The sequence below is a fragment of the Ooceraea biroi genome, chromosome 5 (genome assembly GCF_003672135.1).
Source record: "Ooceraea biroi isolate clonal line C1 chromosome 5, Obir_v5.4, whole genome shotgun sequence".
NCBI classification, from domain to species: Eukaryota; Metazoa; Arthropoda; class Insecta; order Hymenoptera; family Formicidae; genus Ooceraea; species Ooceraea biroi.
In genome coordinates this window covers 15,098,084-15,115,763 of record NC_039510.1, presented here as the reverse complement: position 1 = coordinate 15,115,763, position 17,680 = coordinate 15,098,084, and the positions used below count along the sequence as shown (strand labels likewise).

General features: G+C 37.2%; 1 protein-coding gene across 6 annotated transcripts; it reads right to left on the bottom strand.

The window, feature by feature from the left end:
* Window positions 1-383: 383 nt before the first annotated feature.
* Window positions 384-16,233, bottom strand: LOC105285233 (protein abrupt). 6 transcript variants are annotated; one of them, XM_011349329.3, is made up of 9 exons: window positions 15,702-16,224; window positions 14,492-14,686; window positions 14,143-14,394; window positions 13,897-14,035; window positions 13,625-13,711; window positions 2,681-2,853; window positions 2,169-2,388; window positions 1,916-2,030; window positions 384-1,792 (listed from the first exon to the last, which is right to left on the bottom strand). In XM_011349329.3, exons 1-9 carry the CDS (start codon window positions 15,888-15,890, stop codon window positions 1,741-1,743), a joined length of 1,422 nt encoding a protein of 473 aa, XP_011347631.1. In that variant the 5' UTR covers window positions 15,891-16,224; the 3' UTR covers window positions 384-1,740. The 6 variants fall into 6 exon arrangements, with proteins under 6 accessions (XP_011347631.1, XP_011347632.1, XP_011347633.1 ...); XM_011349330.3 differs by having other exon boundaries at window positions 13,625-13,696; window positions 15,702-16,220; XM_011349331.3 differs by lacking the exons at window positions 384-1,792; window positions 1,916-2,030; window positions 2,169-2,388; window positions 2,681-2,853 and adding an exon at window positions 3,183-4,147 and having other exon boundaries at window positions 15,702-16,230.
* Window positions 16,234-17,680: the final 1,447 nt, after the last annotated feature.

Genomic DNA, 17,680 nt, shown 5'->3' with positions numbered 1-17,680 from the left:
GAGACGCTTTTATAGGCCGGCCTCTCCATGCCGCGCGCGCGAATCTTTATAAAAATCATATATTATATTATATATATATTATATATATATATATCACCAAATCAACAAATAAATATCCTAAATATATTAAATATGTGTAATATATATGTAATATATGCTCTCCCAACAAATAATATATAAGTTCATCTATTTCGTTAATAATATAGTAATATATATATGCATATATTACTATATATTTGTATAATATATATTTTTTATTTATATATATATATATATACTATGTATTTATATATTAGGCATACTCTATGAAAGTCTACCCTTGTATCCCGGTAGGATCGGTCCGTCCGATCTCTTGCTATTTTTTAACAACATTTCTTTTTATCTTTTTTCTTTATAATATTGCCTTCTCACTATTTATCACTCACCTTCTCTCCGGAAGGATGCATTCTCTTTCATTAGAGCCACACGGATCTCCCCCCTCGCATGTGGTCGTAGCTCACAGCCAAAACCAAATATAAATCCTCCTAATATGTAATTTTGCCCAGAATTATATATTTCTCGTCTCTTCGTGCCGTATTCTCAGTCACCTTTCTATTTACGCTGTTCTTTTCTTTCTCAGGTGGCGCACAACAAATTCGTAAGATTATTGCACGGATAAGAAGAAATGCATTATTTGTTAACACAAGAGACCTGCACGAAGGGACGAATTTTTTAGGCAAAATTCCGCAGCCACACAATAATCCGCATTTTACTGTCTCGTATTTTCTATTCATATGTAATAGACCTCTCGTTATATTCTAAGTGTAAAATAGCCCGATGTTTTTTTCTCTCTGCCATCGTACTAGGAGTACATAGAGCTTTTTGAAACTATTGGCTACGATTCGTATACATGTACGAATAATCTGCATCGCTACCAAAGCAACCAACAGCTCTCAAAACTGATATGTACACTCAGAGTACGATGCATTAAGATTTCAAGTGTAATATGGCTAATCTTGCTGTAGCACAAGATGTACCAAGCAATCATCCGTTTCCGCGGTGCTTAATTTTCTCCTACTCTCGCGAAATAACATGTCTCTACTATATTCTTCACGACCTTGCATCGTACATTTCACTCGACAAATGTACCTACCGTGCTTGTGCTGCGCAAACCGCTTTCGAGATCCTTTTCAAGTGTAACCACATTAATAACTCTTTCATTGTCCCGGAGCAAATTGACCATCCTCACCGTCGAAGTTCCCGCGATTCTCATAACAAAAAGGAAATAAAAAAAAAGATGAACAAACGTGTTTAATATCCCGTAATATCGTCCAGATCGTGTGCTGTAACGATCGGAAATCCTCCCAGCTTCCTTTTCGTCAGAGTTAGTCCGTCGTAATTCCGTCCTGCCCTTTCAGTAAGATTGGATCTTTTCGATCGGTGCAGCTGGCTTCGATCTGCACTTAAATGTACGAGACCATCGTCCTTTGTAGAATGGAATGAAACGCGTCGTGAAGCGTGTGTAGAGGCATCAAGGCCGGTCTGCCTGGATGACGTGGGAGACACGTCGCCCCCATAATCTTCTCTGTATTTGCGCCTTATGTACTTGTCGACGTATTGTTTGTTACTATTGTTATTGCGACGATCGCCATGATCTTGCGGGGAGCGCTGCAGCGAGCGGACTGTATCGGTTGGAGGGTGCGGGAGGACGCGACGAAACTGAGGAGCGGACTGCACCCTGCACGCACCCTGTACCCCCTCTCACTTGTCCTCAGGCTCGGCTCGCGGTGACGTGTCTCTGTCTTGTCTATCACTGTAAGTACGTCCGAAAAACATATGAAGATGAGATTTTCTCATTTTCACGTGTGGACCTTCTATATACATGGTGATATGCTACATCCTTTGTTTTTGCAAATGCATGATTTCCAAAGCTTACCATATAAATCGTATAGACTTCATTTTGAGAGCGGTTGAGTTCTCTTTGCATTTGTACGCTAGAACCTGTTTCACGCTGCTGACATCCACTGATGGAAACCTCGACGTCACAAAAGCTGTAACAATAAAGATCCCACCTAGCTTAGTCTTAAAGGAAAAGAGAATATTAGATAAAATTTGCATTAATGCCAATTAAGCTGCATTCTTCTTAAGAGATCTGTGCTTTATTACTTATTATTTTATCGTCTACTTACATATAATGGCTTGGACCTTAGCCTTGTCAAGGGCAGGTTTCACGGGACGTTCAGTAGCTGTGCCAGCGCGACTCCAACGTTGTCCAGTGACGGAGCACGTTGCCAATTCCGTTGGACTGAACAGTAGCGCAGCTAATCCACGCGTCAACTTACGATAATCACTCAATTTGATGGCCTTCAGTTGCTCCTCGCAGACAGCTATACCCTCACCTAGATGGACCTGCAAAGACGTGAAAAGAGCATGCTGAAATTACATTCGAAATTACAGAGCGTAACGTTATTATTTTCTATATATCAAGTTTTTCACAAAGATTTTATATCTAAAGACTTTTAAAAAGTGTGATCCAATATTCTGATATAAAAATCTACATTAAAATAAAATCTAGTAATTATAATTATAGTGGTGAAATATAATAAAACACATTTCAAAAATGTTCTTCAGAAAGGATCGCACCTTTTCGTGTGGAAGATATCCACACAAGTTGCGATTACTTTAAATTTATAATACTGACCACTCCATCAGATGAAGACTCCTCGAATCGGAAGGCAGGCATCGCTGGCGGAGTTGTTCTCATGTCCAAAGGCAACCAGTCGCTTCTGGAGGGCGAGTTTCTGTGAACGGACGGCGACGGATGTTTGCCACCTCTGGTTCCGAGTCGCGGCCTACCGCGACGTACTCTTCGTGCTGTAATCATCAATTGTGGAAAGATACGTGTTTAATTTCATCTTTTTGAGCGTCATATGGACCTCAGGAAATGTTGCATGATGTTTACTTGCTGTCATGTATAATTATTGTTATTATACACATTATACGTCAAACTCGATGATGCAAAGCGGTCATTATTATATAGATGTTAATGTTATGTTTTATGAAAAAATATGAAAAATGATACATTTGTACATGATGTATGAACAAGTCGTAAAAGAACGCTTTTTAAATAATTTACAAAAGCACACAGAAATTATACTTTTAACTATTGAAGTTTTTCCGAATCTAGATTGATCTAATGCCCATTTTTTTCTAAGAGAATGTATTTATTTATTTCTTATAAAAAAAGACAATTTATCTTAATTCAAAGTTATCTTAAACATAAAAGTTCAAATAATCCACTATGATACTTTTAAGAAATCGTAGAAATGATTGTACAGAACACGCGAAGTGTTTTCGTTGCATTTTTGCTGCTATTACAACACATGCTCAAAAATATTTCAATCGTTATTACAACAATCTCTTAATCGACAAATCAATTATCATGTAGTCCTTGATTACAGTCCGTTGATACGTAGAGGAATCCAAATACCACGATTTTTCCATCAACTTTCTAATATTTACAGAATCCTTCTTAGTTTCTTAAGACATTCACTATCTGATTATCAATTAATCATCTGGTAATCCATAGTCCATTCTCATAACTGCAAACTCAACTAACGATCCTCTCTCTCAACGACTTGACGATAATCAGTATTAACATTAACATCAAGAATCGCGCACGGCAGTCATACTGCTCATCGTGCTTGCAAAGACTTGGTCAAAGACTGACGATTCATCCTTAATATCGCAGGAACTTGTTGGCTGACTAGTCTGTTCGGATGCTACGGCGCATGAACATCGTTGTAAGTGTCTCTTGGCGATGGGAACGTTGCCATCTGAGTGAACTGCTGACAACTCGACGTTTCTTACGGTCCCGCGACGGAGGAAGAGGAGGGGGCGAGGATCAGGGTCGTCGGCGGTAGCACGTGAACTTTCCGTTGCAGCGACGTCAACTTGAGGAGGTCGGGAGCGGTCGCGTGGGCTGACCTGAGGTGCCTGCGCAGGTTACTGTTGTTGCTGTAGACGCGGGCGCAACGCGGACACGGCCGCGGGGAATCCCAAGTGGAGACCGCGTCAGGCAGGGTGCCGATTGCCCCGGAGATACTCGATATCGTTAACGACGCCGATGGCGATGGCCCCGCTCCCTCCGTACCGAAGCTGACGGCGGCTGCAACACACCAGCCGACCAATCTAGATTAATTCCTCCATCCCATCCATCGCCGTCAGCCAACAATCACCCTCCTCCCCTCCGTTTCCTCTTATTCATTCCTCTCTCGCCCTCAACATCTTCTCTGTCTCCCCCTTTGGTTTTCTCTTTCTCTCTCTTTTCTCACACCCTCCCGCCGATCTCAGATTCTTATGGACACTTTAAGCAGACCTCCCAATTGTCAGAGAGATCATTACCAATATCAGAATGTCTTGAAGTGATGCTTAAAACTCAAATCTTTGAAATCGAAGGTTCCAGCTAGGATACTTTACATCATTCTCTCCATTGTTGCACTTTAATGGTTTATTATTTCAGACTTGTCTCTTTTTGTCGATCAGCAGCTCGATATGTTCTAATAACGTATGTGCCTGTACAAGTATATTTAAAATAACGTATAGATACCATGTATCAATAGTTCCAATAACTAAGGTTGATCTAGTGCGGTAGATTTGCCTCGCGCCAACACGTAAAAATAATGCCAATACATTATTCCGTACAAATGTGAATTCCTTTATTCAAATGTATCGTTTGACAAAATTTCGGGTACAGAACGAATCGCTACGATCGGGACACTGCGCTAAAGCCAGACGGAAAGTCTCGTATTCGTGATTATAATACGAATTTGTTTTCGTAGCCGAGATAATCCTTTTTCGTTTCGTTATATTTTCTTTTTTTTTTGTCATAGTAGTAATAGGGCGTACAAAAACACGAACATAAAATAGGAACATCGCTATTATGATAGGATTACGCTTAGTATCGTAGTTGCGGGAATTGCGAGAAACAACATGTCGAGCGAATATTGACAGCGATGGTCTCATCGCAGATCGATATCGCAATTAAATGAGACTCGCGTGTTGTCTATGCGTCGCAAAACTGGGGGAGGGGTGAGGAGAAAAGCACACTTGATTACAGATCTATGGCTACTTGATGCACCTGTCGATAGCGAAATTAACGCACGTGTATACATGTATAGGTTTCTACGTGCTGCGGCTTGACAATACCGCGATCCTTCGCAAGCTTCCTCTCCTTCTTCTTAATTAACCATTTGTGCATTTTCGAAACAGTTTTATACCAGTTTGAAATAACAGGGCGAAAACGTTTTCTATCAGGAACAATCGAGCGATGAATATCGACCAATTACGTTAGTCAATTAATACGTGCTTCTTTCATGCAAATTTTATATCTGCGCTCGATTCGAATTGATTATATTCGTCCATGTTTAATTTCTTAATTAATTCACGTGACAGTAAAGAACAATTGTACGCCAATTTGTATTCGGAATATAAATTTTCTAATTTATGCTACGCGAAACGATTGTTTTCTTTTATAGGGTCGTATCTCTAAAACTCGAAATTAATAATGCATTAATGATGCAAGTTAATATCGAAATCTGTCATAATTAAATAATTAATGCGTCAAGGAAGATACGTAGCCAAAATAAATTAATTATCCTACTATGGAAATGGACGGCAACACATAATACTATTTAGTTTCGCAAGTAATAAATACGTCTCTTTCACAGTCTGTAGATAACAATTATGTTATCGCTTAAAAATAACGTAAAAGCTATTAATAACGAGATGGAGGCAATCTCGTTCTCGAACAGTCACAACGATCACCGGGTATGTCGAAAATAAATTAAATCGTTCGCGGCATTCATCATCATGCACAATGGTTTAAATCTTGCTCCAGATAATTCCCGACAAATTAAGTGCAGCGTATGTGCAGTAAATTGCAAGCGCACTCGATGCAAGCTCAACGATACTTAAGCTACTTTGTAGTGTTGGGCCTCGGATACATGCGCACGAATACACAGTTTTTGTGTGTATACGTAACTATATCTAAATATCCTCCGACAAGATAATAAACTTGCAAATGCATGAAATCAAAACATGTTAATAAAAAAGCATGCCGTAGAAAATTACTGAAAAAATATGTCTGTAATTTACATTGTTATCGACGCCTTCACGTAATCCATAATACAGTGTAAAATTCATCGAAAGTAGTTATCACGTTGTTGAAAGTGAAAATTACATTACTGGGCAATATAATATCGTATATAGTTGCACTAATGATAGTTCCTTGATTGATACATGATGGCAATTTTATAAACTAATAAAAATAAATCTTAAAATACTGTCTGCACATGTATCCAAAACTGTCAAACCACTTCTTGCCCATCACCGACTGCTAGTCAGTTAAATATGATGCAGTGTTATAATAAATAAAGTATCGTGGCGTATCAAATCTCAAGGAGAAAATATTGCGAGAGCATTAGCTGAAAGTAAAATATACATCTCTCGATAAATGTCGCGTTATGAATTTGAGTTTTTTTTTTTGATGCAGAGCTCATTCTGTCCAGATAATTGCTTATTGAAGAAACGAATGTCTATACCTTGAAGCATAAATCAGAGAATTTGCATTTTCTTCCGTCAACTCGCGTCGCAATTACGTTAAGCCAATACTAAGTCACTTTCGTAGAGCACACAGCTCAGCCTAAAAAGAGCACTTCTTCGATTTTTGTATTCTATCGGTCCTGTCGCTACAAAATTGCTACTCCTAGCACGTGTCCTGATAGAAACCAACAAGAGCATATTTATCTGTAATCATTGAAGTTGTATTCATTTTAAATGTGGATTATAATCATCATGTTGCCATAAAATATCTATAAAAAAAGATATAAACAGATCTCATTCTTATATTATATCAAGTTATAAACTAGAATTTTGTATTACCCAAGTTTGCAGATATAATCACCTAAGTTATTTAATTGTATGGACTATTAAATTGATTTTCTTATGTTTTTCCTTATGATTTTGCTGTTTCTATCAAGAACTCGGATAGATCGTCTTTCGCACGCGCGATATTATTTTATTTCTTCACACATAGCGTAGAGACACGAAACCAGTACGAATTTTCTCATCAATTATCTGCTCAGAAATTCCGCCAAAGTACAAGATGTTGTACTTCACCTTCCATTTTTCTCTTACACTTTTATACGCCTTATACAGTACATACCGCGCGCGCACACACACTCGCACTCGTCGAAAATCAGTCGTATGTATACTTTTGCGATTGCCATTATATATATAATTATACGTGGGATAGCACGAGACGCTATTGACCTGCCCGTTTATACTTAGAGAATAACTTACTTCGGGTATGCCATGATTTGAATAAATATCGTACTTAAATATTAGCGTGTGACTACTTCAGAAGCGAAATATTCGTATCATCGATACGGATCGTATTGGAAAAATTGCCGCTATTTACATCGAAAATTTCACACTTTTGTTTCTCGCCGGCACTAAAATCTAACTCTATCTTAAGCTTATATACTTTTGAAAAAGTACGCTCATAAGAGACCGACATGTCGATCGGAAACAGAATTTACATAAAAAATTATGTCGAATATATTGCGATAAAAAAATGCGGTTTCTCACTCGAACGAAGATACCACAATGCATTCTTCTGTATGCAGTAGCATCACTGTATTTTCCAATTTCAAAAGTCTCTTTAATACTTTTTCTCAATAAGTCAATAGCATTTTATACACGCGTGTTATTGCTATACAAAAACTTTCATCTGAGAACTTAAACTAATCTCATATATCGTCAATACAAAATTGAAGAATAAGATTTTAATGATACGATTATTTAATCGTAATCTTGTAATGAAATAATAATCTAATGCCAACGAGATTATAATTAAAAATATTAAGTACTACGTATTCTTGCACACTGGATTCGTTTCCTTAAAGCATAACGTATATATTAATTAAAAAATAACTAATAAAAAATACCTAATATAATCAGAAAGATTTAATGTTAAAAATAATATTCCATTCAAAAAAATACTTTCAAACAGTAATTTCCAAACAAAATAATATAATACTTTTCAATTACAGATACTTTAATTCTAGAATTAATACTGGCAATGACCATGTTTCCAACAAATAATAATACAGATTGACATTAATGACATTAAAGGCATTAAATATCGTTTTCAATGACTAGATTGAATTCTTAATTTTGAATTGAAAAATAAATAATAATAAAAAATCAAAGTGATACTGTGAAGTTTCTCATAACGATCTTCGCAAAGAGATATCTGTCGTTCAAAAGAAAAACCGTATACTACCCTTAATCAAGGTAATATTCCCTATAACTACATCTATATTAGTAACAACTAGCGATCGAATACACGAGTTATCTTTTTTTTTTGTGACGCGCATACAAATTACATAATAATTTACATATATACAACACATAATTAAATGCGCTAAAAGATAATGATTTCTATGATCAAGAAAAGCGATGCACGCCAGAACGTGCAACGCGGGAACCAAAGTATGTCTTTCCGAAAATAAAATATTCTCCAGACGTATACATGTGATCAATGTTTGAAATTAACGACAATAATGATAGTACTTGTGGTAGGAGAATAGCAATAGTAGTAGTGATGGTAGTAATAGTAGTAGTAGTAATAGTAGTAGTATCGATAGCGATAATAATAGCAGTAGTTATCGTAATAGCAATAATAGTTATAACAACGCATAATACAAATGCTGTAAATCGCAGTAGGATAAAGTTAGAACTTATTATCGCAGACAAAAGATACTTTTTTTTCCAATGAGCTTTCTGTACCTACTCATCGAGTTCTTTTGGAAAAATGGCAAGTAACTGTTCGTATTTCATCACAAAGAGATACTCTGTATGACACGGTGCATGTCGTCAATATCCCTTTTCATTTAACATATATATGTGGTAAGTTGTATCGTTAGACCCAAAAATACTACGCGGAGTTCTTTTCTGTTTTCTATTAGCTGTAAGTGTGCTCGTTTGATCAATTAAACCGTCGTTTCCGTTTTTTCTTGTTGCTCGTTTATGTTCTTTGTCTGTCTCCCGTGTTGCGGAATTACGGAATGTTCGCACACCATTTGAATTCGTAATATAATCGCAATTATAACATTGAGTGTTCGGAATTGTATTGTGATATTAGCTAGGTAACCGGTTTTTAATGCCCAGCGAAGTCCGGCCTGTCAAATGATGCTTACTATTATGTGACATTCTGTAACACATCACTCTGATATACATAGTATATGGATCTCAGGCAAAGGATCGAGCAGATAAAATTATTGAAAACAAATATCAGAATACTGTGACAACTCTAATAAATACTATCAATTGTCAATCTTATTACTAATGTACAAAGAAAACAAGCTAAAAGCTAACAATAAATGTGATAAACGATATTACATTTTCTACAACTCAGTGGCTGCATTTATATAACTGATTATACCATATAACATGAGAAATAAGAAAGTGCATTATGAGAAACATTACTCTGTATTGGCGATAGGCGGAATGTGAAGTTCATGTATGATCCAAAGCCTGAGAGTTGATGAATGTAACACTGCTTGGCAAATGTATAACAATATTATAATATGATATGCAACATTTATAATCTAATCTTATTTCGGTACTAATTGTCAGTTGTGCTGGGCATCCATTCATATCGTAAACAAAAATCTCGAATGTACATTCGTAGTACATTTAACTTGTAAAAAAACATTGCAATCACTTACCAATGTAATAACAGATAATAAAAACCGTTTGTATAATATCGGCAATCTGTGTTAGTTGCAGTCGTTGCAACTTCCCAGTACTATTGTAAATTGTTGTATGTAAATATATAATAATATATAGCTGCATCTGTTTAGTAATTTGATTGTATGTGAGGTAAGGAGCCTGTCATATGAATGGTACGACTTAAAAAGTTACGATTCTAGGGAATTATATCCTATGCCACATTTCCTAGAATCGTTATTATAAATCGTACTTATGGAACTATTGTCATCTGTAAAATATAATATAAAAGATCCTGAGAGTTGTACTGTGTGGTACTATGGCTATGGAATTGTATGGCAAATACCTGTGCTGGTTTATTCTTATAGAAAGCTGAAACTAAACATTTCATTCAAAATAAAAAGAAAAGCAAGTAATAGAAAAAACTTATTACTGAAAGTAATCGGAATCGAATTCGTAATATTAAATCGGAATGTTAAATGTAATTAAAGATTTTATAAATTCATACAAATTAATATATAAAAAATGCATATTAGAAATATTAAATCCAAATAAATGATCTTATTAAAAAATATTTTATGCAAAAAGTCATTTAAAAGCTTTTTTGTAAGGAACAGAAGCAATGCTATTCTCTACATTTGAGATATCTAAAAACTTTTTTTAAAGAAAATTAATAATTAAAAAAAATTATAATTAAATAATTTAAAAAATACAATTTATGTATAAAATACATATAATGTCGTTTTACAGCAATAAATTTGAAACTAAGCAAAATAATTTATGACTGAAATAATATTCTCGCGGTTTTCAAGTCTAGCGTTAGTTAGCACGCAGTACATTGAAAATTTATCTTAACATCAGGATATGCCGAAGAAGTCGATTAAAAATGTATTGAAAAATAATTTGTCTCTCTCTCTTTTTCTATAGATATAATGAAATAAAAATATATTTAAATCGTCCTCATAAACACGTGTATTATTAAAGTACTTTTAAAATATTTTTAAACTAACCCCTCCTATAAGCATTATATGCTGAGAATTAAGAAACCAGCAGAGACATTGCCTTCTTATTATATATTGTTAAATTCAATCTGCTGCATTATTGCGATCACGGTTTGTTGATAACTGTTAATAATAAATATTATTACTCTGTTGAGCTGTCAATTGGCTGTATATTGCAATGTATGCATGTGAAAAATATATCATGTACGAGCTATGTCATTGCACATTGCGTTGCAATAATAAAGTAAATATAATCCTCTGTAAGAATATAATATTGTTGTAAATATCTGTAGTCTGTATAACACTGTATAGCATTAAATAAAACAACAAGTATCCGGCTGCAGAATTATCAGTACGAGGTGGGATGGCTGCTCCACCATCGGCATTTTAGTCGTTCTCTCCCTCATCAGCGTTCATCATGACGATGAATAGGCACGGGACTTTATATGTAAACTAGTCTCCCAAACCTATATACATTGTATCGATCATCGTATGAGTGATCATCCGAATGATCTGTATAGGCGTCTTATTACGGACGAAAACAATGAAGTGCGCGACCGTCAATCAGATTTGACTTCTTGTCCTCCACTCGTGTTCGTGTGACAAGAACTGCATACGCATAATATGTTTCAAACGATTTAAAATTATAAGTTATGTCCTGTGCATCTGCCGCGCACAGGGTCTGATTATTAAATACGGAATCAGCCTTGTGTCGTAACGTTATTTCTACCTACTTGTCGGTCAACTACGGAGATACGTTTCCTATTGAATCACAAGTTCACTAAACAATAAAGATAAACTCGATTTGTTACTATATCACAAAATGATACTGGGCGATAGATTAAAAAATAAATAAAACCTGTACATTAGTGATACGTAGCATCGAATTGCAACATCCCACTAGCAAAATGCTTTGAATCACCGATCTGCGTCACCTCTACCGAATAAGCATTATCGCCAGCATGTGCCTGATACGATCTGAGCTTTGGTTCCGCGGTGCTCCCGCCACCGCTAGCCCCGCCTTCCTCGGTAGCGTTCCGGGCAGGTGGTGCTGGAGCCGCTAAAAGCACCTTATTATCCACCTGAGTCTGAGCTTGAATCTGAGCTTGTGTTTGAGCCTGAACTTGTGTTTGAGTTTGAGCCTGAGCTCCTCCCTGAACCTGCGTCTGTCCCTGTCCCTGTCCCTGTCCCTGTCCCTGGACCTGAACCTTAACTTGATGTTGGTAGATCTCTTCCTGACGTTGCCTGTCTGCCACACTGAGTTCGTGGAAACTGACCAGGTGACGCTTCAGGTACAGCTTGGTCTTGAATGGCTTGTTACATAGAGGGCAAGTGACACTCTGAGGGTTGTGGATGAGGCGCATGTGCTGCCGCAGGTTGGACAAGTTACTGTACATGCGGTTGCACACAGGACAGGGGCGTGGGTCCAGCGAGTGCAGTTTACGCGGGTCAGCTGCAACACACACACAACTTGCTCTAACCGGTAGCAGCCCACAGCATTGCACGTTACCACAGCATAGCACCACGCCTTGTCACACCACGTATAATATCAGAATGATACCACCCACCACAGGACAGCAACAACCAGCAAACCCTATTTAGCGCTACCCAATTTTGCTGCCTGCACGGTACAGTATAAAAAGGGCCCCGCAAGAGTATCACTTGCAAGGATATGCGATGAGTCAAATATGTTTTGGCAGACAAAACAATGGTAATGCAGTAAGAAAAAACATATAGTTTGAAAACAATGGTAAGCATGAATCGATGAGTAATGACAACCAGTTTAATTCATGAGATTCTTCTTTACATACTTATTGTATGTGTATTGTATTTCATTCTCTTTCTCCTCTCTCTCTCTCTCTCTCTCTTTCTATATATATTATTACATATAGATAAATAATACTTTTCTAAGCAGATTACTTTGGGAGATGAGGTACATTTTATATGTAGACACAGATTTATAATACACTCATATGTGATAACACGATCTTGATTAGACATTAATTACTTTACGAACAAATGCAGATTACTATTAATACACTATGAATTTCGTTTTTTCACGGAAGACATACCAATCAAACATTATTTTGGAGTACTTGAAGACAACATGTATAGTGGAATACAACGTTAATGAGAGTTTAAAATCTGATACAATTCCGCATTGTACTTTCATCAGTTCATTTGTCAATAATTATACTTTTTGATGTAATAATGTTGTTACATTACACATAATGTATGACTATATTACTTCATCGAAGGCAATATGTACAAGCCAATTAGAAAATTAAAACTGTTCATTTTTATGTAACTATGCCATTGATAATTAGTAAACGAGAAAGCAAACGATTGTAAAACAATTATTGTTGATGCTACCGCGTGAGCGTTAACTTTTTAATATAAGCAATTATCTCTTGTGTATGAAGTATTCTATCAGGGCAATCTAGTGTATGTATGTGTATATATGCATTAATATACACGTGAAGCGGGTAAACAAAAGATTATAAAGCATATTGTGGGATGGGGGTTGCTCTTTGAATATGTACACGCAGGACTCGGTTGTTAATGAATCGAGTTTCCGGGCTATTTCTCGGTAACGTTCATACAACACAGCTGCTTAACTGCAAACTGCACTCTGTGGACTCAGGCCTATAGCAGCCTCCGAGTGTCAAATGTCTCCTACCGCCTACCAAGACCTACCGAGCTACACACGAGCTTACCATTTCAAACCATCAAGATTCCTTTCTGCTTCCTTGTTTCTACTCACATTTGACATTTGTGATGTAATGGCTAGGTTGTTGCTGTTTGTAATGGTGCTCGCACTACCAACAAATAAATAAATTCCAACTCACCTTGCTGCTCCTGATTTACTTCCGTGCTCCCGTGTGATGGACCTGGTATTCCTCCTTCCACATTCTGGTTTCCTAAAAGAAAAACATCTACATGAACCTTTAATATCCACAAGTATAAAAAAAGTTCGAATATCTTGAAAAAGTTATCTTCGGAGCATTAACTCGTTTAAATACATTGTTTAAATAATTGTCTAAAATAACCGCTTATTTTCACATTTTTTTCGTTAAAACAAATGCCGTAATAGTCATTATAAACGCGCTAATATAAATACCTTGATAAGATGATGGATAAGATGGCAATACTTCCATACCACTATCCAAGCTGAGAAATCCACTGGGTAATGTATTAGCTTCCGGTTTAGGTGAGCAATCATCATCATCACTGCCATATTCAGGTAATTCTATTTTTGGCTGAAAGTAGAGAGAATAAATTGACAATAAATATTATAAAGATATTTTATGCATAGAAATATTTATATTAATACATGATTTAATGTGACACATTGAGACAGATGTACCTCAACGATGTCGAGATCTTTATAATCGAGCTGAACTTGAGGCTCGATAAGCGGGCGCGAGCGGGGTGCAATGGTAGCACAAGGCGGCACATTGGGTACTGGACTAGAAATTGGAGGTGAATCACTTCTTTTACACAGCCTTTTCAGTGGTGGAGGGCTTGAAGGTGGTGGAGTTTTACTGTGTTCGTCGTCAAAGGTTGGCGAGATCAGATCACGGCCATTCGATGCGTGGATGTTATTTGTCTTCACATACTGAAAATTATTTTTAAAAATTATATATTGTAACACTTTTATATCCTAACAAGAACGGAGAGAATCATTGATGCATCAATTTATGTAGCGAGCGAACCTTTTCGTTGTTGTGCTGGTTACTTTGGGAGTCGGTGAGGCCACGAATTTGAAGAGATTCAGCAGTACGCAGAAAGGTAGGTAATTCGGCCTGCGAGATATTTACCTCCCCGGCGTACATAAATTCCAATAGCGATTGCAGATGTTCAAATTCAACATCCCGCATAAAGATTATTGGATGTTTGCAAGGATTTGTCTGCAAAAAGGAATCTCATGTTTAGTTAATTCATCATGTACAATCTTATGTGAATATGTGAAACATATCAATTTTGTTGTTTTATGTTATATTGTTATATAGTCTTCACCTTAATAAATTAACTTTATTTGTACAAGGTATGCTTTCTTTCTATAAAATTTTGTAAAATTTAGGAATATTCATGACTATATTAATAAATTTCATAATAATTAATTACTTTTGCATCGTTCCATATTGTTCATTACTATTAATTTATTACTATTGTGGACACATTTATTATCTGTAATTGTAATTAGCTCTTCTCATTTATGGATGATCCACATTTCATAATATCATATTATAAATAATCTTATTCATTGAGTAAAGTATATTAATAGAACAGCGATAAAGCAAAATTTCTAATTACTGTTGCATAATTTCGTCTCTGAAACGCGAGGACGACTAATTGCACAAACGTATGTGACGAGCCATGTCGTTCATTTATCGATTTCGCCTCGCCGGCGCGTTAATTGCCGGGCAGCAATTACAAATTTTGTTCGGCGTGGTCGCGAAAGGCTGCAGCGGCGGCGGCGGCGGCGGCGGCCGGGGGGGCTTGTCGGAGGGCGAAAAATATATGCATATCATGACGTAACAGTGTGCACGAGTACAGGTCGCTTTGAAATGAGCCCGAGGCGCGACGAAAAAGATAAGACGCGTGAGAGGTCGTCGCGTAAATAGGTATTGTGTAATTTTGGAATTATTCATCGCAAGATGAGACGAAGGAAATGCACGTTACGTATGCCTCCGTATGCCTACGCACGCACACGCGCGTACCGCGGGGGGAGAAGGGGGCCAGGCGGTATGGAGAGGGGGTGAAGAGACGTCGGAGGAGGGGCGCGGGGAGAGGGGGAGGGCGTCCACCGGAGGACGAAAGGGGGGAAGAAGGATGACGGGAGCCGAGGGGTGGATAGGGGGTAGCGGGGGTGGGGGAGGGTTACGTCTAAGGTGGGGAGCGGGAAGAAGATGGTTTTCTAACCTTGAACAACTCCTTGAAGTAAGGGCTGCACGCGGAAAGGACGACCTTGTGCGCCTGGAGTCGCCTGCCGTCGCACGCGAAGGTAACGTCGACGAAGTCCTCGTCATCTCGCAGTGCCTCGAACTGGCTCGTGATGTTCGCCTGAAAGTTATTCCACCGCAAGCAAAACTGCTGCTGGCTATCCGTCATTCTCTTCACACACTCGACTCCCCTTCAACAACACCTATGATCACACATGTGGGGGCTAACTTAAAGTACCATACGCCCGTGGGGAAAACTTAACTCTCTCATTACTGTAAAAATGTAAAATGTAAAAAGTGAATCGATGACTGAAGAGGAAACGTACGATATAAATAATGACAATCGATATCCAGGTTGCCAGCCATCGGGCAGAAAAATTCTCTAGGCGACAAACGGCGGTCGCGCCGCGATGTGACCACATCGCGCGGCCGCCGCGCCTCGCGATGGGAAATGACTGGGAATGACGAGATCCGAAATTCGCCAAGATCGTTCATCGAATTTCGGTTCGGTGGGTGTTTCATAAAAAGGTTAGTACAGTTACGTATTTCTTTATATCAAATTGTTGTTCTAAGATTCGTAAACTTTTCGTTAACCTTAGTAAATCGAATATTTTTCTATCACAATTTTTGTAAATTGAAAATTTATTTGCGTTCTTTATACTCTGAAGATTTCAAATAAAAACACAAAAATTAATAAAACTATCACAAATGTGAAATGTAAATTTCATGACGTTCAGAATAGTTCGATTAATTACAAATTTAAACAATTAAATTACAAATTGATTTGACAGAACAATATGTTTATGGATTTAATTTCAAGTTTTGAGTTAAAAAGTACAATTGATTTGATCGAGATTCGATGTTGATAATATACAAAAGTGTCTTTTACATTTACTTATGGAAATAAAAATTGGAATAAAAATTGATAAATCGCATTTTCTTATGCGTTGTGCAGTAAAAATTTAATTTTACGCGAGTTGTATCAATTTCAATCGACATTTTAAATTCACGGCCAGCAAATAAAGCACTCTTCGAGCAAATTGTCCCTAGACGGTGCGAGTTACACCAGTTCGAACGGCGCATGGGCCGCCGACAACGCGCGCTCTCGCGCCGACTATCGAAACTGACCGCAGACGAAACGGGTATCGAATTTTCGGAAATAATAAGCTACATGCAACAATGCTTCGATCCCGCTGCGAGTACACACTTGTATGCGGGTTGCGTAATGACAAATACTCGTTCGTAGTATATGTGCAGTGCAGATGGCCGCTTCATTGCGGAAACAAAAGCTTATGGAATCAGGTAATAACCCAGGCAGCACACATTGGTTTCAAAACCGTTTCGTAAACGTTTTGCCGTAACGTTTCATAACCATTTTATTGAAACGTTTATTTAGGAGAAAAATGTCCAACGAAAAACCGTTAGGAGAAACGTTTCTTTTTCGGCAAAAAAACGTTTCAGAAACCATCAGAAAAATATTTATCAATTCTATATATCAGTGCCTCAAAGATAGACAGAGTTAAGTCACATTTTTGTAAAAAACTACATTTTTATATTTTATGAATCACTCTCTAAATTTCGTGTAGTGGAATCTCACTCTTTTGAAATATCACTTCAAGTAATAGTGATCTCAAAAGTTTCAAGAGAAAAGAAGAAGAAAAGAGTATCGGATCGGTTTTCCGGATGGTTATTTATAAGGTGATAACACAAATGTTTCTTGCGAGAACGTCACGTCTGGCCTGGCCATCTATCGGTCGCTTGGTGAATCAGAGGTGGGAATCACACACACTTGTGTTGATTTTTGTCTCTTGTTCCATAATCGAGTACATTGAAACGTATGATGTAAAAATAATTAATACTCGCAAAGTAAGTAGAAATTACTATTTTTTCTATATTAATTATATAATTTCAAACCAATTTAATAAAACACATTTTTCGTTTCTGTGGAAACGTGAAAAA

Coding starts and splice junctions, on each gene's coding strand:
- LOC105285233 (XM_011349327.3), bottom strand. CDS start 15,890: ATGACGGATAGCCAGCAGCAGTTTTGCTTGCGGTGGAATAACTTTCAG. Junction 14,395..14,491: donor ACCAGCACAACAACGAAAAG/GTTCGCTCGCTA, acceptor AATAATTTTCAG/TATGTGAAGACAAATAACAT. Junction 12,229..13,624: donor AGTAAATCAGGAGCAGCAAG/GTGAGTTGGAAT, acceptor TGTGTGTTGCAG/CTGACCCGCGTAAACTGCAC.